Here is a 25,878-nt window from a genome sequence, read left to right as displayed (position 1 = left end):
GCCAGCCCTGTAAGAGAGGTTACTCTTCTCTCCAGTCACTGTGGCTCTTTCCCAGTTATTATTACAGCATATATTTTTAAAAATATTTTTAGTTCAAACAGGCAGGCAATGAATGAAAGTGAAAGTGCCAGATGTCCCTCTCAATTCTGTCCAGTCTATCCATTTTCTGCCACTTTTGGGGTAATAGATGCCTGTGGGTGGGGTATTTATCAGAAACCTTTTACAAGGGGGAGAAATGAAGCAAAAAGCTAGGCCTGCAGCACTCCACAGCTGCTGGCTTTATAGGCTAGATTGGCCTGGGTTGTTCTGATAAGCCCAACCTTTTTCCCTTTTCTAGGGGCTGACTTCTTAGCTCTTTACAAGCTGGCCCATTCAGGGTATGTATGGCTGGTAGGAGATGAAGGTAATTTAGCAAAATCACATGGTGCTGGACATTCCTGCTCTTACCACAGCATGATTTATTTTATCTGTTTCATGACCTTTGGATCACAAGTGTGGTGACACAGGTTTTCTCATTTTGGCTGGAACCTGGACACAGTGAATTCACAAACAAGCACTTGGACTGTTTTCCTAACGATCTCTGCAGAGCCCATCAGAAGGTTGTAAGCCAAAACTATAGCACTGCCATTTTCCTAACAGTCCCACTCTTGATCAATGGCATCTCAATACATGCATAAAACAAAGACCTTAATAATCTGCTATTAACAGTCAAAAAACATCTCAGTAACCAGATCTTACCAGGTTAATAGAATATGGATCAGCCACAGTTCATTTTCATCCAGTGCCCAAGTATGGTAGGGAGAACTCCTGACAGAGTTTGACCATTTATATATTTGATATATCTTAGGAATCTGAGAAACTCTGGTAAATCTGGGCCCTTAAAAATTACTTATGTGACATCAAGTCATGTAAATTCTGGAATTCTGCTTACAGTCCCCAGACAAATGTTTTACAGTTTATTCTTCACTCCTCCTGGATATTAGAACACACTGAGAGCATTTTGCTTCATGCCTTTCATTGTGCAGGGCAGAAGAACAGTTTTGGGTATGGCCCTGAAACTGCGTCTTGGCTTCCCACACAAAACCAGCACACCTTATCTGAACTACCCACACATCCTGCATATGCAAAGCTTGAGCTGGGGATGCAGTCAGAGCAGGATTTCTCACAAAACATTCTTTATTGCTTGTTGGGTGGTTAAAATAATGAGGAGTTGTTTCTGTGGTATTTTAGCCGTTATACTTTTGGTCCTGGCCAGAACAGAGGAATTGCAGAGAAGAGCATATTTCAAGTAATAAATTTAAACATTCTGAAACTTGAGGAAGAAAAGGTGAATTAAGATGAAGCCAAAGATTCAGGTTAGATCTTGTTTAATCCAAACCAGGATATCCATCCCTAACAAAAATGTTGACCACGGCTATTTTTTTGGCACCGTGTCTGTTCTCTCCCCACCCTGCTTTCTTGGAAGTCACTGTGCTCTGGCTCTTCAATTAGAGACGGATAATTGATGAATTGCAGACTGGAAAAAGCTTATCACACTGCATTATTTGTTCCACCACCGGAGCCCTATCACCACTGTGAAATCTATTTCTGCAAGTTTGAAAGAAACTTGGATAAACCACCTGGCGATCCTGTCTGGGACTGTTGACAGTCTGATCCCGGCAGTTTGTCATGGACTCTTGAAAACAGCATTGACAGAATGAAGGGGTCTGTGTCTCCAGTGCATATTTTGGAGTGAGGGTTTGTGCAGATGAGCTGACAGAGGCTATGCTGTGTTTTGGAGGATCACCCAGACTGCAGCTCTGCTTATAGACAGGAGTTCAGGTCTGAATTTGCACCCACTGCTGATTATTTTGTTCAGGAGATCCCTTAGTTTAGGTGTATAGAGAGTGGGAAAGATGTTTTCTAGGCTGTAAAAAGTGGAGGGATGAAGTAGCAGTGGCAGTCCAGGGCTGCTGGAGCACTTCACCCCAGGGTACATCCCTGGGCAAACCACGGGGCCCAAAGGGGTGGTGGAAGGCAGGGGAGAGCCAGGCCCTCAGCATCAAGCAAGGCAAGAGGATTTCCTGATTGATGGGAGAAGTCAAAGTTAGGGAGGATCCAGACACTTTTGGAGACGCATCTGCTTGGGGTGAAGGCAGAGGCCGTGTAGTGGAGCTGGATCTGCCCCAATCTCCCCCTCTGACAGCTAGCAATAGCTTCTTATAACCAGTGAGGAAAACAGTTACAAAACACACCTCACTGCCACATACTTCTAGGAACTGTTATTACTAGACTAACTGGACTGTGTGTAGTTACTAAACTACACACAGCTTGAGTGTCATGAAACAGACTGCTCAAAGCACTCACTGTACCACTGCCATCTGCAGACCTCAGTGGCAGTGGGCTACAGAAGAAAATGTTTAACCATGGAGAAGGTGTTGCACAGACTGTGACCGTAAGCACTTTTTGGGTGCACAACACTTGGAAAGCCCCATGAATCTGCCTTTCCCATGGTGACCCATCTCTGGAGGCTCCCTTGGGGAGGAGGGATAGTGGGTTTTGCCTGAATCCCCATTACTGACCAAAACTCATGCAGAAGCAGGAAGATCACAGAAGCCTTCGATGAAAATACTTCAGTTCTTCCTGTGGGTTTTCCATGGTCAAACAGAGGTGGGAAAAGGTTTCCAAGCCATGCTGAGGTCTGAGGGTTCTGTCCGTGGCTATTGCAGCAGCAAGCCAAAGAGCAGCACAGGGCTGAACATTTTGCATTGGCACTGGAGAAAGAAGGCTTTGTCCCTGCATTGCTGCAAGAGTGGTGGAAGTGCCAGCCAGATCGAAGGATCAGGCAGCTCAACAAAAGCAGGGCTGAGACTGTACCCAGGAAGTAAAAGCCCAGAGAGGTATAGTGGGCCAGGAATTTGGCAGTGGTTGGTGCATCATGGTGGCATGGTGCTGGGTGGACTTAATCCCCTCAGCTGTGGTCTGGCTTTCTCAGTGTCTCTCAGTGGAGACTGTTGTGATATAGCAGGTGCAGATTACCCCTGTGTCTGGTATGGAGGAGGTATCACTGCAAATGGGATTATTTCTAAGTGAAGGAACTTTAAATGTTTAATTATGGATACAAGCCTGCCCTGGGCAACAGTGGGCTTTTTTCAAAAATTATTTTTTAATTTTAATAATTTTGTTTTGATGCCTCTTGAAACAGTGCCCTACAGTTTTATATAATAACATCACTAATAACCCACCTTCCTAATGTCAATATGAATAACACAGTAATAAGAGTCCCCCTTCTCTACAGAGCCGTTTTTGTTTGCAGAGAAGATGGGAAGCAGCTATCACCCAGCAGCTACCAGATTTTAGCTGACATCTCATTACCTGACAAAAACAGATCCATGCACTTCATTTCATCTTAAACAGTTGATTACCAGATAGAGGCATATCCTGCTGCCAGAGACCAACAGGGGAAAGGTAATTACAGCTGTGCTTGAGCTCAGCTGGCAAAGGCTGGAAGGGTGATGCTTGGTGTGCAAACACATAGTGAAGAGGTAGGGAGGGGGTCAGATTTTATTCTCTCTGTCAGCGCTCCTGCAAGACACACAGTCCCTGCAACTAAAAGCAAAACCAAACCTTTTATTTCAGTACTTATCTCCAGATCAGTAGGACCTGTTCTTCTCAGCATCAAGCATTTTCAGTGTCTTATCCCATTACAAAGTTAATTCAAAGCACTGCTATTTTGATGTCCTATTATTTTATATTCAGTTCACCCATTTGGATAAGTATATTTGACCATTTGGAGATCAGAAATGGAGAATCAGAATCAGTTCCTTCATCATTTTTACTTCCTAGCCCAAAATTTCTGCTTGTGGATGATGATTTTGTGGGCCAGCTATTCCTTGCTGAAGGCAGAGGGGAGAATGATGGGCAGCAGATTTATGCAGATGGGATTCTATTCAAAATACTGGAAATAAAAGAGGAAAGTCTAAACTCTATTATTAATTTGGACCAAAGAATGTGTGCAGCATCAAACCACCAGAGCAGTGATGGGTGGGAACCAGGTGGACTCTATTAGAAAGGGAGGAAGGGAATCTTTCTTCTTTCTAATAGCTGCCAGGAAACATGCTTGTTTCAGCTTTTGCATGAAATGATAGATGGGGGCTTTGAAGCCCAAATGTATTTGGTCTTATTCCTCCTCCCTCAGGGACATGGGTGCCGTAGATGTTCATTACTCACATTGGAAACATTTGCCACAGGAAGCTCCTGGAACGGAGTCTGGAAAGCCATGAAAGTCCTAACGGCAGCTGAGAACATCAGTGCTGTCCCAGCACTTGCTGAATCAAATTATTAAGTGCCAAGATAAATTAATGTTTGTCTCTGAGTCATTCCAAATTTTACAGAGTCCAGGGTTTTCAAACACCCTTCCTACCAAGAAAATCCTCTCTACTTGAAAAAGAAACCCCTTTTTAGTGGCAGCAGTTTCCAAAATCTGGAACTGTGTTTTCAGAAGCTTTGCCTCACTCTCCCTAAATTCCTTTGCATCTCTCCTTGCCCAGTGAAATAACTGGAATATTTGCCTTTTTTTAAAATCAGGATTTTCAGTAGTCATAAAGCATAGGTTAACAAACATCTTTTGCAAGGCTATTTATTTAATATTTATACACCGAAGCAAGGCTCAAGAGCTAATTTATGAAGTGTTAGTCAATAATCCTTAACACTTGCCCCAAGAATCCAAGATTTCACTGAAATTGAATTACGATTCCTGCCATTAGAGCTTCAAAATAAGGGAGATAAATACAACAAAAGCATGAAGCAAGGAGACACCAATGTCTTTTGGAGTGCACCATTTCCCCCTCAAAATTAAGCCTGGGTGTTATTTGTAGAACATCAGCTTCAGAGGATGTGTGATCATTAGCTTCTGGACGGATGAAACCTTCATCACCATCCCAACAGGACCCCGGTGCTCCCAGTTCGCTCACATCCCATGCTTGGATACGCAACCTCAGCCTTGTGCTCTGAAAACATTGACTGTAGCACCCTGCAACACAACCCTCACATTTCATCAGGCAACTGAATATGAAGGAAAAAAAAAAATTTTTTAAATAAAAAAGTGGGATAATTTAGGGCTACACAGCACCCCAGAGGTGACAGAAGAGCCCCAGCCAAACACTAAGCAGGGTGGTCGGTCTTAAACAACTTGAGTAGGAGCCAGTCCATCGCACTGCAGGGCCAGAGATCATTCCCTGGGACTGATGCCTTTGGTAATGTTGTAGCCATGTGCTGGTGAAGGTGTTTCTCACAGGCCAAGGAGCTACTTGCTCTTGGGAAGGTTGGGTGTGCATGTAGACATGTATGCATTTGCAGACCTGCATTCTGCAGTTGTGGCTTTCTAGAGGATACCAGTGGGTGGTTCAAAAAATATAATAAGGATACTATACATATATAATTTGATTCTTTTAGTCTGAAATAAGCCCCTGGTAAATTTATATTTACTTGGCAGCAAAGATATAAAACTTGGTTTGGCAGTTGCATTTAGGAAAACACTGGGAACTCAGGGGAAAAAATATCACCTGGCTGAGTAGGTTGAACTAATTTTGAGAAATGGGGCTCTGTGAATCTGAATTCAATCCATTTTTTCAGAGTTACTTACCCAGTCTCCTTCCACCACTCGCCATTTGACAGAAATTAAATATTTTTCTTCTAGTGAATGAAAAGCATAGTCAGAAACAGCCATTGGGTCAAGATCATATGCAAAAGCTCCTCTTGTGCTTTTGTTTCCTAATTGCTCTTGGAAGGATTTTTCGGACTGGGCTGACGCAGTTTTGTGTGTGAATTTCCTGGCAAATAAGGAAGGTGACTGTGTCCAAAAGACATTTAAGAGTGTGAATTCACAGCCTTTCCATGTCTAATCAAGGAGCGTAAACCATTAGCCACATGTTCTCCATTTCCATTACATTTTTTCACACTTAAACAAAAACATGCCAAAGAAAAGGTGCTACATTTTTTAATGCCCCCAAATAGGAACCACGGGAGTCCGTTAAATGCTGTGGTCATTTCCAGCATACAAATCAATTTTCCTTGTGGTGGTGAAGTGGTGAATAATGCCTGGTTTGTTTAAAGGAGCATGACTGATTTTGGACGAAGGAACCTGTCACTTTGGCATTCTTAGTTTTATTTATTGCACGCAACCGTATAAAACCTGGTACTAATCTCAGTGCCAGGCTTACTAGTGGAAAAGCTGAAAGGACCACATAACTCCTGGTGCAGCAAAGAGGTTCTCCTTCTGTAAGGCATTTGCTGGACTCCTGAAAATTTTTTTTAATAACATGGCAGAGAAGGATTTCATCAGTTGGCATCTACTGGCTTTATTTTTTCTTCCATTTTGCCTGTGTCAAGATGAATACATGGAGGTGAGCAGAAGATCTTATAAACCAGTGGCCAAAGTATTGCAAAGTCACCACCAGACTGGCCATAAAGGTTCCAGAAGCAGGGAAATATTGAAACAGCGGAGTCAACTTATAGAGTGGACTGTTGATAATAGCACTTCTACAGACCAAAAAGTCCTGAGACCAGAGGTAGATGATGTAGAACTGACTACCTCAGATAGAGTCCAGGTACTCTGAATTAATCTTCTAAAGATATCTTTAAAGCTAATGAGATATTTTTTTTCTAAGTTTATTAGTGATATATTTATGAAATTATTTTAATTAAAGCTGTATATTGGTCTGTATCCTGCTGGGTTGCTTTATACAATCTTTTAATGAGCTGGTAGAACCAGCAGTGGTTGGGGACACTGGTTTCAACATAGACAGCAGCCCTTTGTTTTGCTGAAACTGTGATCCTGTGCAATCCTATATTCTGATATATAGCCTCTTAATTATTTCAAGGTATTACTTATTTAATATATTAAAGTTTTATAGTCTGTTAAATTATTTGGATGTGAAGGAAAATTACAGAATTTATAGAGGTATTTGGAAAGATTCAATTAGCAGAAAATAACATACTATATAAATGATACTTTTTGAGTTTGAGACAAACATGATGAAATTCTGAATGTTCAGAAATTTTATTCTAAGGAATAGCTTGAAAACAGTTTCTAAAGTAATGAGTAGATTTAATAATATATATCAACTTGACAGTTTCAGAGAAAAAAAAGATTCAGAATGAAACAATCTATAGTATCTGTGTTTTAAACTGGAAATCTTTTTATGACTTCTATATGGCATTTTAAATGTTACAGTCATTAGCTCACAGCAAAGGGAAAATGGCATAATTTGATTATACATAAAATATTGTAGTCCAAATTTAAAAAGAAAAGTCTGAAGGGCAGAATATTAAGCTTTTTCTAGCACTAGGCAAAACAAAATTCCACTCAAATTTTTTGTTAATTGATTTTTTTTTGAAACAAGAAGAACATGAGTGTTTTGTTCCTATTGCTGATACAAATGTTTAATTCCTATATAGCTCATCTTTTATAATTTGTTTTTTTAAAATGCTTTCTAATCAAACTGTGATATTTTTAATTCAAAAATCACAGACATGCAGACAAGTGTTGAATAGTAACCTACTTCATGATAAGCAGAGAAGACATTTGATTTTAATTCTGTCCTAGGCTTGAAGAAGTGAAACACATCCAAGTATGGGAATGTGTTTAATACACCACTATATTCCCTGTATTCAAATTGTATCGTGTTTTCCATATCATATTTATTGGGGAGGAGTTTTATTTTCTCCAATGCACTTATCAAAATAGATGTTTAACTGTAGGTATGTTAAATTGCACTTGCAGTATAAACAGTGTAAATCACCAGGTATATAGTCCAATGAGCCAGCTAGTGTGTGCGTATACCTTTACTGCAGAGAGAATTGTGCAGCTGCATACTACAGACCACGTATTATTGGTACTTAAATAAGATTCCCCTTCTATGCAACATAATTTCATGTAATGCAGGATTTAATATAAAATTACAACTTTTTTAGGGGTTTAATTCTCCCAAAGAAAGTTTCACTGTGTTTGGGGTGCATGTGTCTCTCATCAGAGAGTTTAATGCAATGTGTTTGGAGTTGCCTGCTGGGGGAAGAGGCTCTGACATTAAAACTGAGCCCACCAAGTCCGAGTACAGCTGATGGCAGCCATTTACCTGCCAGACCCTCTCTAAGAAACAATCTTTGCTGGGGAAATGATGGAGTTTTTGGCTTACTGAAATGAAATGGAGCACTAGCAGATGCATGACAGGGATAATCCATCACAGAGTGTCTGATGCAATAGGCATTTTCCATCTTCACACTCCAGGGATTTCCAGGCAGAGGAGAAGCAAAGGTGGCACAGACATGTTTTAACTCATGTCAAACTTCTTTCTTCCCCTTGAACAATCTGAAAGCTGTTTTACCCCCAAGTCTCTACTTTCTTGGTTGTCTTCACTCTGACTGGAGAATTTCACCCTCTTGCTAAAGTGTTTTAACAGTCCCATTCCTGTTGTGAAATACAGACAATAGCATTTGTCTTTGCTGCACTGGGTAAAAGGCCAGTTTCCACACTGCTGGTAACCTATGTAAAATATAATTTTGTATATAATTATAAATAATAAAATAGAATTCTAAACTGTGCATTTCTCAAGCACAAGAACTGCTTGTGACTCGGGAGAACCAAGACAGACACATTCTTCCTTTTAAGGTTGCTCTTTGAAAACCTTCAGGTATACCTCAACCTACTGGTGTTTTACCCTGAATTTTGGAAATTTTAGGTTGTTTAATTCTTTGCTAGAGAAGATGCACGGAGGGCCTTAGCACCCACATTCATGTGGTAATTTGCATTCAGGAGTCAAGAATGGTGGATGTACATTACTCGTCTTCTGCATTCTCTTAGACAATATAACAGAAACCCATAAAATTAATCAGGAACTGAAAAAGGGCCGGGTCTCCAATTATGATTCCTTCACAGCGTTAACTTAGGGGAATTTTATAGACCGTCTGTTGCCTTGAACTGCCTTCTACTTACTAAATCATAGGAAATTCAGCAAACAGCCTCAGAAATATTCCAGTTGTCTATCTGTTATGAGGATATCAATGTGGCAGATGCATTACATGAGCTCCTAAATCATATTCATGTTCTGAGAGTGATGCCAAAGATCCATTGTGCAATAAAATTTATGTGCAAATGGCTGCATAGGACACCTTTGGCAAGTAGGTTGTAATTAATCTCTTTGTCCCATTTAAGCATAATTTTACTTTAGGAACAGGTTTTTCCTTTAAATGTAGTCTTCATGAAGTTCTTTGTTTTTACAGATTAATAGAGTATCCTGAATATTCATTGTTCTGGCAGCTGACTATGAACATTTTTTTTCCTCCTAGTCAAAGGATCAGTAAAGATAATACGTCAATAATACTTTATGACTTGCATAAGTAGTTATTTTGAACTCAGTGGAACTGTTCTCATACAACCAGGCTAGCAGGACTTGCCTCATTTCACATGTAATAACATGGTGAGCATTTCGAGAGGTAATGCCAAATAGCATTTGGTTATGACGAGCACTAGTATCTAGTTTATAACATAACTGGTTAGCTAATAATGTTGTTCAGGATTTCAGTGCATTGGGTAAAAAACCAGATCATACCTGCGCAGAGAGTCTCACAAGCAGTCCAGTTTTCTGGATTCATGCCTTCCCTTACCTAGAACCCACAGTTCTAAGTCTGTGGAAATCTCTAGGCTGATATGACTTATTTTCTCTGGGCAGGTGTGTATACAGTTGCTTTCTCATTTGACATGAATATGAGGCAATATCAAAAAAGAGCTGGAGATTTTAATCTCAGTGCAACACTCAACATTAGCATTTCAGCTGGTGCAAAATGCTTGTGCAATTCCAGTCCTCTTGTATTTCGCTTCCCTTCAAGGACTGAAAATGGGCTGAAAGCAGGGCTACTTCTCTCATATTAGGAAAGCTTTAAACAATGTGTTTGGTGATTGTCAGTTATGTTCTTCCTAACAACTGGGAGAGAAAAAACAGCAATAAAGGTACAAACAGGTTATCCAGGAACAGACAGTCCAATAGGCAGAACTCATGAAGTATAAACCTTATCCAGAATGAAGGTAAAAATCATAGTATTGACAAAAATTCCATAAATATGAAGCCCTTCTGCCCACTGGCAGAATATGAATATGCCCACTTTGAATATGAAGCATATTTGTTGAACTCTTAGGTCAACCTTTATTACCATTGTAGCTTTGTCGGTGGTTCCAGGTGGAGAGGGCACATGTTTATCTCATTGGAGGAGTGGCAGTATTTTGGTGGCATGAAAGGTGTTTCTGGTATCCATAAACATAAGCTCCCAAGCCTCCTGAAATTAATGAATTCTGGGAGTGTGCTTGGTATTGTTCAAAACATGGGCAGAAGGCTTCAGGGTTTCAGACAAGCCAGCTGACAACCTTGGGGGCAGGAATACAGCAAATATCTATGTTCATTTGGTAGCTTCCATCACACCAGAGGCTTGTTTGCTGCCATTAAACCAATAGGTCTGCATTAGGCAAGGAATTTGTGGATAATAAAGATGAAAAGAAATAGAAAGGAAGCCAAGTAGTAAAACTATTAGAGAAAAGTGGTAGTTGGATTGGTGTAATTATCACCCTCCAGAATTCAAGAACTGCAGATTTGCACCTCAGGATAACAGCAAAGAATTGTAGGAAAAAGAATCAAAGAGAGCGAAATGAGAAGGAGTTAGAGAAATGAAATAAAACCCTGGACCTCTGCCTCAGCTGAGCCATTGGAAGATCTGTGACCATTAAATCACCGCAAGAGCCTGGTTACAAAATCCAACCAGGATTGAAAAAGACTACATTAGTATAAATACAATAATATGGGAAAGAAAAGCACTGAAACAAAACTGTCATCAGACTATTATTACAGTAGCTGAGCTGTAGTTATTTATTAATTTATTTATACTGCTATATTAGTTTCATCATATAAACAGGCTTTCATAGTTACACACCCACAACTACACATAATCAAATGCCCCTAACACCAGGTATTGTGGTCAGTTCAAAATAGGTTCTCCCAACTTCAGTGGTGAGTAAATATGCGAGCCTGGGGCCATGAACAGAACTGTGCTGCACAGACATTTTTTAACATCTCCTTTGGGTGGTCCAACACAGTTTTCTTTAAGTTTAGTGGAGAACAGTTCATTGCTGAAGGTCAAATGAAGACTTGTGTCCTACCACTTGTACACAGACTTGTTTGTCAACAAAGGTCAGCTGAAATGCGGGCTCAGTGAAAAGCAGTATAGGAACTTAACTGAAATATTAATCTAATTTTCATTACTTGGTATTATTCTATTTTCAAAACCCTCATTATTTTACAGGACAAGTTGGGTTTTTTTAATATGTATATAGCTCTTAGAACACTTGAAGAGCTACCCCCCTTTCAAAAATAACATCCTCAGGGACAACCCAAGTATGGGAGATTTCAGCCCAGATATGAAGTGTTTTGAAAACTTACCAAATATATAACCAGAGAATATGTAATGAAGACCCTGTAGATGACATGCATATGATTGATACCGTCCATGAATGAGCTACTTAAAGTGTATTTTTGTTCACTTAGCCCCCACAAACTGGACCGCAGAATCCAGACTGTAGTTCCTGCTGCCGTGGTGACTTTGGAGTTCGACTCTACCAAGGGCCCCCAGGACCTCCTGGACCCCCTGGAATGCCAGGTAAAGATGACCTTTAGTTCATTTTTTGATCAGTCTAATTACAGGCTATAGATTACAGGCTATTCTATGAGTATCAGTGAATGGTCCAAAAATCAGCACTTCAGGACAGATTTAGGAACAAGTTTTTCTATAATTTCTGGGCAGAGATTTTCAATTAGACTCTAAAGTCTTTTCCAGTGAAAACCTATTTGTTATTAAAATTCAGCTTTTATGAATTCATACTGAAAGTAATCTTATTACATTTATAGGGCAAATCAGTCTCTCTTCCTAAACCAGCATGAAGCCTCCATTGAAGTTGAAAGAACTTGTTCCCTGGAGTTGATTATTGTGATCACCTTTGAATATCCAGCTATGCTATTGTATACTGTATTCAGAAGCTTTTTTTCATCTAGCATACTGCTAGCCAATATTTTAGAGAGACACAAATGCTTCTATTCTCCCATAGAATTTCTTCTTTTCTTTCTTTCTTCTTGTCTTCCAGAATAAACAGTACCTTTTTTTTTTTTTTTTTTTCCTTCATTAAAAATGCATACCGAATAACAGGATACAGAAGAAAAGCCAATACTTTGATCTGGTAATTGGCATGGAAAACAAGAGCCTAGAGAAGGGAAAAAAGTAGTTAGTTGCATGTTGGTGTAAATTGTTACTTCAGCTACCTCCAGGGATTTGAAAATCACCATTCCTAAAGCAGATGTGTAATGTAAATGAACATGTCATTGACTGACGGATTTGTCTCATCTTCAAAAGCTTACGTCTTCTGTTATCACAATAAAAATGCAATTTCATAATCCTTTTGTCTCACAAATGTACTGACAGTAACAGACATGACAGACAACACAAAAAAAAATTATGTAGTGATTTTTGGTAGAAACAGTTTACAGTAACAGTTAAATCTGACTGCTATGAAGTTAAATCTGAGTGAACAAAGTGTTTCAAGAACTAGCTTCAGTTGGCAAAATACTGAAAGAAATTGTTACTTTAACATATTTTGGGTATTAGGCAAAATAATGTCATAGGCATATTTGCTATTAGCATGCTGTGAGCTATTCATGCATCAACCCTTTATAAAACTACCACTGACCATTACAAAAGTATGAGAAATCTAATGGTGAGGCCTCTTGTGCAGAAATACTGCATTACATATGGATAAATTGTTGGCTTCTTAGAAGCAGAACATGATTTTGTATTAGACGCACACTTTCAAGGCAGCAGTGGACATACTGGGACACAGTCCAGTCCCAGCTTTGCCCTTTCCTCATGCGTTTATCTCTGTCACGCATTCTTGTCACCATGGGATGCCACAACTGTATGGCTGACAGCAACCTTCTGCATCCTGGAATTTCTCTGTCTCCTTCATCTGCTGCATTTCATATCACTGTGCCTGTAAGGGGAACAACGACAGCTGTTTTCCCCTTGATTGAATCAAATACCACTTGCAAACTTCTGTTCTGAACTGGTATATAATTAGTTCTGGCTTTACATGAAGGATCATTCTTATTTTTAAGAGTTATTGGTTTCTCTATCAAAACAAGAATTTGCTTAACTTCTTTCATCATTTAACTACTTTGTTTGAAGTAAATTCTTTTCTCAGTACAAAAACTCTGAAGAATCACTTAATCATTAGATTTTATCTCAGACACCACCATTCTTCTTGTAAATTTGTAACCAGAGTGACTAATCAGAGAACAAGCAGAGTGGCAAAGAATCTAATTTTAATTCAGATAGAATTAGAACAATGATGACACTAGTTAATTCCCTGAGTAATTACTTGAAAGGTTAGGCTTTTGCTTCAGGTATGCATAATAATTCTAGCCAACTTTAAAATTTTGTCAGTCACATAGACGTTTGCTCAGTCATTTCCTCAGTAAACATCAGGAAGTATAAAGATGCAGGAACATGTTTTTACAATGGCCCTTTTTACAAGAAGCCATCTCAGAAACGCTTCATTATAAAAATGCCTTTGTTTAAATATAGGAGTATGCAATCAATCAACCCGTTCAGGCTAACCAATACCCTGAGAATGCACACTCTCCCATTTTTGGCACAGATGGGTCATTTAGATAGTTTAAGGCTACAGCCATTCTTCATTTGTGTACACATGCTTTAAAGATATCAAAATGTTAGCAAAATGATAGCTGAGTTCTTGCCCTTGCAGATTTCCCTAATAACACAGTGTGTTGACACATCCACAGTTTATACAGCAACACCAAGACAGCACGAGGATTAATTCTTAAACATCAACCTGTATTATTCTGGAAACTTGCTCATCAAAACCTTCACCTTCAGCTTAACCACACAGCTGTTTCTTATCCATCGCAGCTCAAAAGTCCATGTGTTGCAAACTGGTGGAAGAGGACCCCGTCACAGCTCTCTGTTAAAATATACTACATAAAATTATTCAAGTTAAACAGAAAGTTCTGTTTCCTTTAAGGAAATCATGGAAACAATGGAAATAATGGAGCAACTGGCCAGGAAGGAGCCAAAGGTGAGAAAGGAGACAAAGGAGATATGGGACCGAGGGGAGAGCGTGGCCATCATGGACCCAAAGGCGAGAAGGGCTACCCTGGGATTCCCCCAGAGCTACAGGTACAAAATCTCTGGCTTGCGTTGGCTGCAGCAGTTCTCAGGTTATGGTTTTATTCTCTGAAAAATAGCACCTAAGGTAGTTAAGAAAAAAATCTCCCTTTAAGTTAATACAGCGAGCGACATATGTAGCCCTTGTCATGACTGACAAATGTGCTCTGCCAGATCTTCCTGGACAAGAAAGTCATTAGGGCTTAGTCTTCCTTTAGAGTAAGAATCCAGCTGAGAAATGGGCAGGAAGAAACATATATAGTTCCCTTTTCAGGGCAGAAAGCCAGTATCTGAGTCATTAAAGGAGAATAGCGGGGACTATCATTTTTCTATCAAGCTGTATACATAACTGCTTTTCCTATGGCAGTAGGAGTAAGGAGTAAAGGAGTCTCTCAGGCCCATGCTTCTCAGGTCTGTCAGGCTTTGTGAGATTCTCAGAAGCATATGTATCCAACTCTTCAAAGTATCAAGTCAAAACCTCTGAATGCAGTCAGAAGTCCTTTGGTTTTGAAAAACACACCTCAGTAGCTATCTTTTTGTATGTCTATATACCTTAAATACGTTGAGAAACATGTAAGTTCTGACCATGAATGAACTACCCAAAAGACAGATAAGCAGTAAAACATGGGTTCAAGACTGAGCTGATAAGCTCTGCTAGGAGATGGCAAATATTTTGGGGGCTCAACGCTGTGTTGGCATAGTCACATAGCTTTTGGATTAGAGCTTCTTTATGCACCAGGAATCTGGAAGATGGCAGAAAGCTAATGTATATATGTATATACTTACACACAGTGGACATGTGGTGTAGTCCTGTTCTTAAGGCAACTGAAAGTAAATGGGACTTGGATAACTAAGACCTTTGATTGTTGTTGCAAAGGGGATTTAAAAGAGTTGTCCACACTGTATACTGCAGCAGTACCTGAGCAGTTCATCTGCAATAGCCTGACTGGATTATCTCTATGACATAGCACAGCTAAGGTGCTAAAAGCAAGATTTAGATGCATGGCAGACCTTTGAGATGTATCCCTCCTGGTCTGCAGCTGCCACTGTGGAAGGGGCTTCTGTAGGTCAGATCAGCCAGCCCCGTGTGGGGGAATTCTAGAGCACTTCAGGTGGCACTAGGTGCCTTTGTGTGGGCAAGTGATTGAAGTCAGATTCAGCTCCAGAGACTACATCTGAGGGAAGCATCTAAACTCCTATGTAAAAGTACAACTCGGCTTAATCTGACAGTCACTGCTGGTTTTGGGCAAATGGGACTTCAAACACCACAGAGTATACAGGCTTCCAGAAACTATAAGGGAGTTTACATCCTCACTCACACATACCCACTTTAATGGAAGTGTCTTAGTCTTGACCTGATTCCTACCCCCCAAACCAAGTTCACCACAGAAGGGACAAAAGGGGATATAGCAAACACACAGAGGAAAATTCCTACTTCCAAATACTCTGACTATGGGGAAAGCTGAAGTTCTGATCTATTTACAGAGCTACACCTTTTAACTGAAAGATACTGTTTCCCAACAACAGTCATTCATAAATGTTTTATATCCTCATAAAAACCATGCAAATTAACAGCATAATCAACAGTACAACCAATGTATGCAATGTGAGAAGATGGTTTTGGCTTTCTCAGCATTGTGTATGCTTGAATTTTTCACCCTAGGTTGCATGAAAATGTGACAACTGCAGAGAATAACATTTTCAATGAAAAAAGTTTCCAAAATTACTGAACTTTTGTAATAGCACAGAATTATTTTAGTATTCTTAAAGAATTAACTGGAATTAACATTATAGCTGAATATCTTAAAAACGTATTTGTTACAATTGCATTCAACATAAATCCTTTTGCAATTTTAAAATGAGCTATCAGCACTTTTTTTCTTACATAAACATAATGGTAGTAATTTAATTAAAAACTGAATAATGAAAGAGGATGAATAACAAAAGCTCATACTGCAATACCTATTTCCAAGTAAAATTCCGTCACTGTTTTTAACAGATGTGTTTAAAAATTCTTTACACAGTATAGCATATAATTTCTTGTTAATATCATGGTTAAGAACTTTAAAGTGGGGGTAGTTAGAGGAGAAAACACTTTTTAATACAATACTGGTTTAAGTGCAGGATTATTTTGAAAGACTTGGTGTGTCCATGTTAATCTGCTACATCAAAATGAGACCTAGAGAGAAAGGACATATTTCAACTCTTCTGATCAATCCAAGAAAAGTAGCTTGGGGTCAAAGAGAATATGAAATGGAATCTAGACAAAAAGCAATAAATTCTATCAAGCTGCCACTGCAGCTGCTTTCTTTTAACATATGATGAACTTTGATGTGATCCTGGCTGAGAAGCAAGAAGTTAACAATTTGCCATCATAGAAAATGCATTCATGCAGGGATAAGGCAAATCAGCCCAAGCTTTCAGCTCACATCTGGAGCTCCTCAAATTTCTGAGCAGATGGTTAATGATTTCCATTGTTGGATCCAGACTTACATTGATTTTGCCTGTTTTGGTTTTGTTCTCATCTGGATCTGAAATCAAAAGAACTTAGGGATTTAATTTTTTTTTTAAAGACCAGTATAACTGGAATCTCATGAAAAATGTCATTTTTTGTGAGGGGCTATAACAATTGTAATTGAACACTCCTCATCTGAGAAGTTAAGATGTAGAGATAAAATGACAAGTCACTATGTGACCTTCTGGCATCCAGGTGCCTGTACCCCATTTACTGACAGTCAGATGGAGGAGTCACAGGTTCACAGAAGAGATAATTCCCTTCCCTGTCCATGAAAGTTGGCAGGTTTGTTCCCTGGTATCTTGCTGAGGGTAATTTGTATTGTCCAGTGTGGAAGATTTTGCACTGCTTTCTATGAAACATTTTCCACAGCCAATACATCTCACTGCAAGAAGCGTAACATGAAGTTGAAGCACAGTTTTCACTTTCTTAGTGTCCTTGTTTGGTCTCCACCATGCTCATTGTCATGACTGAGGGTATCAGGCAACTGGTAAGAGAGAAAAAGCAAGAATGTTGAGTCCCAGCAACTACATTTCTAGAGGACCTCTAATAAAAATGCCTAACGTATCTCTGAAAGTAGCTAACAAGAAACACTAATGTTTATGGAATTTACTGAGCATTATTTATTTCACAAATACAGTTAAAAGCAATATCCAGTCTAAATGCGTTGGGGAATACATAAAAACTAATTAAATCACTTTTGTCAGAAACACCACCCATTTCAATACCAGTTTTCTGTTGCATCATTCTAGAGAGACTTAAAAGTAAATAAAATCCCAAATGCAGGTCCTGACCTGCAAACACTTGCCCATACACTTACTTCTACAGTCATGAATAGTCCAATTGAATGTAATAAACCTAGTCCTCTTCCCGTTTCATTCAATGGGAGTTTTGTTACTGGAGTTTAATGGCTTTGGAGCAGGCCCTAGAAGAACATCTCTGTCCGGAAAATAAACAGACTGCAAATACAGGAAAAAATTCTGTAGCTGATTCCTCTAGACATGTGCATTTCATGAATGACTGACTGAACGGGAACTGTATTTTTGCAGGTCGCATTCATGGCTTCCATGGCTACTCACTTCAGCAACCAGAACAGTGGGATCATCTTCAGTAGTGTCGAAACCAATGTTGGGAATTTTTTTGATGTCATGACTGGGAGATTCGGTGCTCCAGTGAATGGTGAGTGTTTGAAAAACAAAATAATGCAATTCTTGGGCTATAGGAAGAAGTGTGGTCAGTAATGATGAGAAACTAGTTAACTGCCTTTGCACAAGGCACTGATAAGACTCTCTCTGCATAGCTCTTGCTAACTACTTTCAGGAAAAATTAAACTGGAAACTGAGTGAGCCAAGAGAGGGCTTGCCAGCCAGTGAGACTAGTGCTGGCACAAAGGCAGGAGGAAGAGGCATGGCCAGAGCTGGGAAAGGAGAAGGACTGTCTGCTTTGAGACCTTTAGCCCTTCAGTCACTGTGATGAGATAACCATGGCCTTGATGTTGCAGCAGCATCAGCTTCACAGCTGCCTCCTGTCACTCTCTTCATCCCCATCTTCCCTCAACATCCATTCAGATGTGTGCCTGGATATGAAGCATTACAGTTTTTCCTGACTTATTTTTCAGATGCACTGATCCCTCAGCTGATGCAGCTGTGGGGCAGGAAGAACAATAGGAGATGGGAGAGGCAGGGCCATAACCAAAAACATGTCTAAGCAAAGCCTGAAACCACCTTCCTTCATTTGGTCTTTCTCACCTTGCTACTCATTTACTCACTGCTATGGGAAACTATATTAGATTAAATAACGGTCAGGCCCTCCAAGCTTGCTGTAGCACATCTTACAGTTAGGGGTGCATGTCCTTGGAGCTGCCTCCGTTTGAGGCTAATGTATATGTGGATGTCAATAAACTTTGGCACACAATGATTTAATGACTTTGATGCAAACTCCAAGCTCCTATTGCAGGGTCAATGCTACAGACTTACCGTTCAGGAAACAGGGGGTTGTCTTCCCATCTAGAGGAGTCTGCTGGAGTCATGACACATATCACGATTGCACTGACAACATTGTTGGCACCTTTCAGACAGAGAAAGAGCTAAAAAGGATAATGATAAGGGTGTGTTGTGCAAGAACAGAAAGTGGTAGCTATGTCTGCATTGTTCAGGATGCAGTACAGCCAGGTAAGCAGCAGCGGGTGCTGCCAAAACCACTCATGCCCTGCCTGACCTGGGCAACACAATGGCTGCCTGACAGTCTCTGAGGCTGAACCCTCGCTGGCCTGGAGACTGCCCTTTTGGGAGAGGGCAAGAGCAAGAAGTTATGGAAAAAAGGTGAGAGAAGGGTCACTAGGCTCAGCCTCTGGGAAATTCCCTTTTAGTGAGAAGGGATGAGCAGTCCCGCCATGTTCAAATACGGTCATTTCCCTGAAACAGGATGTGGCTGAACCCCTGCCATAGGCAGAATAAAAATTAATCATATTTTTGTAAGCAGAAGCAAAATATCCACTGACAAGTGGAAGGTAATTTTGGCCTCAGCTGTTATGTTTTCTAAGCAAGAAGCACAAGTCTGCAGCAAGACTACCTCCTTATATGAAGTAAACATGCTGCATTTGGAAATCTTTTCAGGGGTGTATTTCTTCACCTTCAATATGATGAAACATGAAGATGTGGAGGAAGTGTACGTGTACCTGATGCATAATGGTAATACAGTTTTCAGCTTGTATAGGTAAGTGAAAGGTCAGGCCATTTTAATGGAAAGGACATGTTTGTGCAGATGTGATAGCTTGATCGTATTTCAAGAAACATGAAATTGTTCATTTTTTTAAGAAATTCTGTTGGGTAAAATAACCAATAAAGAAAATCTATTATATTTTGACCTCCTTAACTTGCAAATCTGCATCATAACTGCTACAGAGCCTGGACCTAAAATTCAGCCTTGATCACAAGTTCCTCAAAGCTCAGGGGAAAGAAATTACCACTGCAAGTCAGGATTGGAGTCCAGTGGTAACACGTCGGCATTCTGCTAAAACGTATTTTCACTCTCATTTTGCCTGTCAGAGAAAGGGCATAATGAAGTGTTCAACAACTAGTTACAGTTTTGTTAAACATTAGGGGAGAAAAATTTACTTTAAAGGTGGATAGCATTTAAATTGCTGTAGTAGGGATGAGTAAGAAGCAAAGGTCCTCCATTTACGGACTTTATCATTAGCACACTGAAAAAAAAAGTTTCTGAACTCTTTATGTTAGCTGGAGGATCATCAAGAACAGAATCCAGTTCTAGTCTATCAACTTCTATAAGGATTGGGTCAAGAAGCTTGTAGCCAGATGGACATCTGAAAAAAATACGTGTTTGAAGAAAATATTATTTCTTCAATACCAACCAGGGGACTGATGACAAAATCAGGCTACTCTCCTGAGCCTGAATAAACAGACACAAAAGTTTAGATTGATCACACTGGATTTTAGACACTTAGATGATAGTAGGGTCATTTAAGCTGTCCAGATTTCTTCAACAGCCCGTACCTGAAACAGCACCAATTTTTACTGCAAAAGAAAAAGTGCCCAATGTTTTTCCCATAAAGCACTGATGTCAGAGAAGTCAACAGGCAGAAGGAAGGGAACCAAAGCTCATGCAAACCAGCAGGTTAGTCCACATCAAACATATCTATGTTCCAACAAAAGGCCTCAGGATGGAGTAAGATGCCTGTCACTGCCCACTGCCTGTGCAGAGAGCACAGGGGCTCAGCTAACATGAGACGCCTCGCCTGGAAGCATTTAAAATTATCTGGGATGAATCCAAGGGAAAAAGAGCATCACAGGAAATCTGGAGTGTTGTGATGAATAAGTGGAGATTTATTTTAAACAACAAATTTGTCCCTGTGCCCTGGAAAAAAATATGTAAGTTTAACTTCCAAAATTTCACAAAGGAACGAAATGATGCAATTAGGTAAGCTGCAAAATGTGACTAGGAGATCAAATGCAGAAAGATGCCAAAATTTACTCATAAAGCTGAGAAAATATTGGCAAGCCTTTCAAGGAAGTTTTGCTCAGGATAACAATGTGCTTTCGTGTATTCTTTTTTTTTTTTTTTTGAAGTTGTTTGCTTGATCATTGTTGAGAAACAAAAAGCTGACTTGTTAAAAATATTCATCCTTAGCTATGAATCAAAAGGGAAAGCAGACACTTCAGGAAACAGTGCAGTCCTAAAACTTGCCAAGGGAGATGAAGTTTGGCTGCGAATGGGAAATGGAGCCCTCCATGGAGACCATCAACGCTTCTCCACCTTTGCTGGGTTTCTTCTTTTTGAAACCAAGTAAAAAAAAAACCCATCCCAATATAAGTTTATTTGAAGAAACTTCTTTTTTGGAACCAGTATTTTTCTCTGGACTGGGGAATAGCATTACAACACTGAAAGATCAAGAACGCTTGTTTTGATGCAATGCATTGCTATTTGTATGTCAGAAATGAGCTGAATACATTGGGTAGTTGACACACAGATTCACAGAAGACGTATTGTCATCTGGGTTGTATCTAGTGAATTGTTAAATGTTGCTATTTCTCTCTTCTCCAAAGTGACTGAAAAACAAAGGAAAAGGAGCTTAAATAATCTAGAGAACAGTTTGGGCAGTAAAGTCAATTTAGTTAAGTATATGTCAGGAATTTAACAACTGATTCAAGTTTTTCTGTTCATTTATTCAGTTCTGATTACAAGTTCATTTATGTTTGCATCACAGAAACAGGCCTGAACGAATTATAAGTAGGCTCAGCTGAGACCAGGTTTAAAGGAGGAAGTTTTTACTAGACTAGAATGAACTTTACAAATAGAAGAAAAAAATGTGAAAATAAAGATGTCAAGGATTCAGGTTTATTCCATTTCCTTCTCAAACCTCTGAAAATGCATAATTTTTCATAGATTTTTAGTACATATTTATGCTTACTCTCTCTCTCTTAAAATAAGAGTGGTAGTAATTCTTGCCTTAGTAGCAGCTTCAAGCTAAGGTAATTTAGCCTGCAGTGTGCAGGGAATCAGACAGGGGAACTGTAATGCTTCTTCCTAGCCTTCAAATTATTGAAACCCGATGTAACTAACTACAAGGTGTCAGAGCAGAGGCATATACGCTGGAGAAGTTGGGATATGCCAAGAGCACAAACAGAGAAACACACATTTTATGGAGCCTGAAGCTCTTTTAGAAGGAGGTACCTTTTAATATTGCATATTTACTTAACAGTGAAGTTGTTGATAGTTTTCCTAGCAGCTTTCCAAGAACCAATATTTCAGGAAAAGACGCTGCAGCCTGGCAAAGCAGCAACTAACCCAGTTCAATATTAAGCAAACACAAATGCTGGCTGGCTCAGAAGTTCGGGTCACAGTAAACTGGGCCATTCTTCAGCATTATTTACCACCCGCTTTTCAAAATTTGGGTACCTGAAATTGTTTCTTGCTGTTTTCATCAGAATCAGCACTGAATAAACCAAGCCAGTACTGAAGTTTGAATGTATCTTCTGCATATTCTGGTTCTCCACACACAAGCTAATGAAATATAAATTACATTTTGACAGATACTACATTTTAACCAGGTATTACCTGCCATTAATATATAATAAACAGGTAGGGTTACAAAAACATTTATTCGAAATTCTTTTATAGTCAATACAGATATCAGTAGCATAACAGAGCAAATGAATCAAAATCTGCCCTATGAATTTTTATGTCCTTCTACATGTTCCTAGTGTATGTACACAACGTCCTATGATGAAAAATGCATGTTAATACTTGATGATTATGACTTGTGGTTTTTTACTTTTATGCATCAACCACTGAAAATATTAGCTTTAATGAACTGTCATCCAATGAGTTTTATTGTTTGTTAACCTGGGTCAGGTTTGCACCACACAGGTTTTAAAAACCTGAGACCATGTTATTTTAATAAGCGTTTTAGCAAAATTCTGGCATGCCTTCAAACTAAAACCCACCCACCAGGTAATGAGCTAAAGTTATTCTTTTGGAATAAGTGCACAAGTTGCATGAGATATATGGCATCATAAGCTAATGTTCACAGTAGGAAAAATCTTGAAAAAGTATTTCCTGTTGTGTTAGAAATGTTTGTTTACTTTATAAAACATACATTTACCCAATAAAGATTAAGAGTCATAAAACTATACTGGTTTGTTCATGTCTATATTTACCAAGGACCTTGCCATTTGGAGACTATGGGGATATAATCTTAATAGTTATTTCCTAAGCATTTATTTTGCTACTGAACATGAGAAAGCCAGCACTAAGGTTCAAAATATATTTATTTTACTGGTGTGTGTGTGTGTGTATATATATGTATCTACATAAAATTTAAATCCCTAAGGTTTCCTTTGGGGACTTAATTTTCCTTTATGGCATGACCATTTAAATCCATTTTGGTCAGAATAAAGCACTTAGAAACTATGATACATATACTCATTTTAAGCTTCTTTACATTATCCCTTGTAATGGCAATTATATAAAAGAAAGCCAAGTTTTGCCATTCTCATTTTATGCTGTTTTCGCAAGTTTTGTACAACTTGGCATGCTAAGAGCAAAAGCAACTAAGAATGATCACAAAAACTTCTGACAAATGGCAGCACGGTCTCAGTTCCAAGGTTAAAGCTACAAGGTTTTTTTACATCAAGGTTGAAACTTCTTAGTTTTTGTATGAAATCTCTACAGTCTTTTCTCTGCAAAGTTATTGCATGCAATCTCTGCTGAGTGTTGTAATACTTAAAAAATAAATTGTTAACTTACATATTAATTTCAAAGATCCTTCAAAATATAGCAACTGATGTAAAAATCTGTGTGTGTGTGTGGTTTTGTTACTCACAATTATCAGGTTTTGCATTCAGAAAGTCAAGTGGAATGTATCCTTTTTTTCTCATAAATGTTTATGAAAATTAGTCATCTTTCCATTGATGCTGATAAATGAAAGCCTCTTGCTTAGCAGATGCTGAAGACAAAATGTCTTCTGTCAGAGACTTTAGTCCTCTATTATAAAATAGGTGGTATCTTGTAATTTGTGTTACAAGTAAGAAATCTGGAAACTCAAAAGCTGCAATTTGGAGTACACTTAGTGTTTTTTTGCCTTTACTAAACTGAGTCTATATCTCTCTCCCACTCCATGAGCTCTCAGATTTAAACAAAACTTTGCAATAGCTGCAAGCCCCTGCCTGCCAGGAGAACTGTGGTTTGGTAGGTGATATCCTGCCTCTGTGGTAGGAGCTGGCATCCTAGCAGAAAGAAACACTGCCCCACACACAGACAAGTTGAGCTCTGCTCTATGTGAAACACCAGCTCCCACTCTAGGTCCTCCCTTCCCCCCGAGACTCAGGGACTGCTGCCTTTCCCTGTGACATCCTTGCAAGGTAGGAGCTCTCATCTTTAGCTTCATTAGGAGCACTAAGGGCTGCATTTTCCAAAACAGGTCTGTGTGCCACTTGAGAGATGCTAGTTGGACCCCCTTGGCAGAGGCAAAACACAACTTCTGTGCATGAAAAACATGAGCTAAAATGAAACCTAACCGAAGGAAAACATCTTGGGTCAAAGTTTCATGAGTGGTGTTTAAAGAAAGCGGAAAGCAGCTCAGTTTAACTGGAAATCCTTGAGGAAAAAATCCATCTATGGTTTTAGTTTGAGAGGCTAGTCCATGGCCTGAGGGTGACTGAGTTGATTCTGAGGAAGCAATTTAGACTGACAACAGTTTGCAGCCTGTTCCAATGAAAACCTTGTGAGCCAAAGGGAAGACTTTATTTAAAGTATCAGTTTTTGAAAGGGAAAATAAGGAAAGCACTCTTCACTCAAATCTTTCATCTTCCCCATGAAATTTTGCACAGAGTTTCCTACATTACACCCTACTGCTTTCTGAAATACTTTCTAATAAAAGTGGTTTTTTACTAAAACTGTTTTTTCTCCTACCTAGCTAATATTACGTTTTCTGCCCAGAACCCCAAAAAATCACACAAGAACAAAACATGCAGGGATTTGATGCGTGGTGTCTGAAAAGGCCCACAGTTCTTAATTTTGGTAAATCATTAGGAAAATTTCTCTGTTTTGCAGTTAATTTTGCTTTAGCAACTGAAGGAAAGAACCTTGTCAGTGACTAGCTCAGATTTAAAAATCTGAGGCAACAAAACGAATTGTGCAAAGCAGTGCTCCAGGCTGCATGTCATACTCGGGTACCTATGAAGACATAAACTCTAGAAACTATCTTCATAAATTAAAATAATATAATGTGCACTTCTTAGTATGACCAGGTTCCTTCTTACGCCGAAGGGCGACAGCTCCTTTAGTCTTTGGGCCAAACCACACAGTCATAGCAGGAGTTAGAGCACCTGCAGTGCCATGTTAATTTTCATTATCAAATAGTTTCCTTGAGGGAATTAGGCAGCACCAGGAGTAGCAGCACAGAACTTGCCTCACCACCCTGCTCTCTGGTTACATTGATACTAAAAAAACAAAACAGTGCCAGAGTCTATTCTCCAGCCTGGAGTTATCATCTGACTATGATAACACTAATTAAACTCTCAGCCTCCATAGTGGGGTGTCTGCTTGCAAAACTGTCTGTTGGGACTAATCCCCAGTTTGAACTAACTTTCAAGTAGTACTAAAGAAAAGTTTGGGAGATAACTCCTTGTCATGGGCTAAAGGCATTCGCAAGGACCTTCTGCTAACAGTGGGAGAGGCTCAATACGTGTATCTGCATTTGAAATGGGGCAGTGAAAACTCCACGAACACACACAGAATAGTAAAACCCATATGGTGCAAAATTTTATTAAACAAAGAGACTTCTTGTGTTAACTGGTGAAAAATTGCACAAATGGAGTTTTATCCTTCTGCTTTTCTGAAAACAACCCAGCAGATGTGAGAAATTCCACAAAAAGCAGTGTTTTAAAAGAATCAATCGTTACAACACCAAGAATGGAAATACCCATGTTAAAATCATCTTTGACATCTCAGTTCCTGTTTCCTGTGAATGTGTCTCATCATCTAGCCACATGCTACTCCTTAGCCTCATCCAGCAGCAATTATATGATGCTTGTTGAATAAGGCATGGGCCATATACTGGAATGTGATAGCAAGAGATGAATATAGAACAG

The 25,878-nt window shown here is 39.3% G+C and overlaps 1 protein-coding gene across 1 annotated transcript; it reads left to right on the top strand.

Moving 5' to 3' along the window:
- The first annotated feature begins 6,299 nt into the window (after positions 1-6,299).
- On the top strand, positions 6,300-21,074 carry C1QTNF3 (C1q and TNF related 3). Its single transcript, XM_074932698.1, has 6 exons — positions 6,300-6,587; positions 11,568-11,679; positions 14,111-14,265; positions 17,818-17,947; positions 19,384-19,483; positions 20,915-21,074. Exons 1-6 carry the CDS (start codon positions 6,300-6,302, stop codon positions 21,072-21,074), a joined length of 945 nt encoding a protein of 314 aa, XP_074788799.1.
- Positions 21,075-25,878: the final 4,804 nt, after the last annotated feature.

The sequence above is a fragment of the Athene noctua genome, chromosome Z, assembly GCF_965140245.1.
Source record: "Athene noctua chromosome Z, bAthNoc1.hap1.1, whole genome shotgun sequence".
In the NCBI taxonomy this organism is placed as follows: Eukaryota; Metazoa; Chordata; class Aves; order Strigiformes; family Strigidae; genus Athene; species Athene noctua.
Note: the sequence above shows the minus strand (reverse complement) of the source record. Positions and strands in the feature narration are given on the sequence as shown.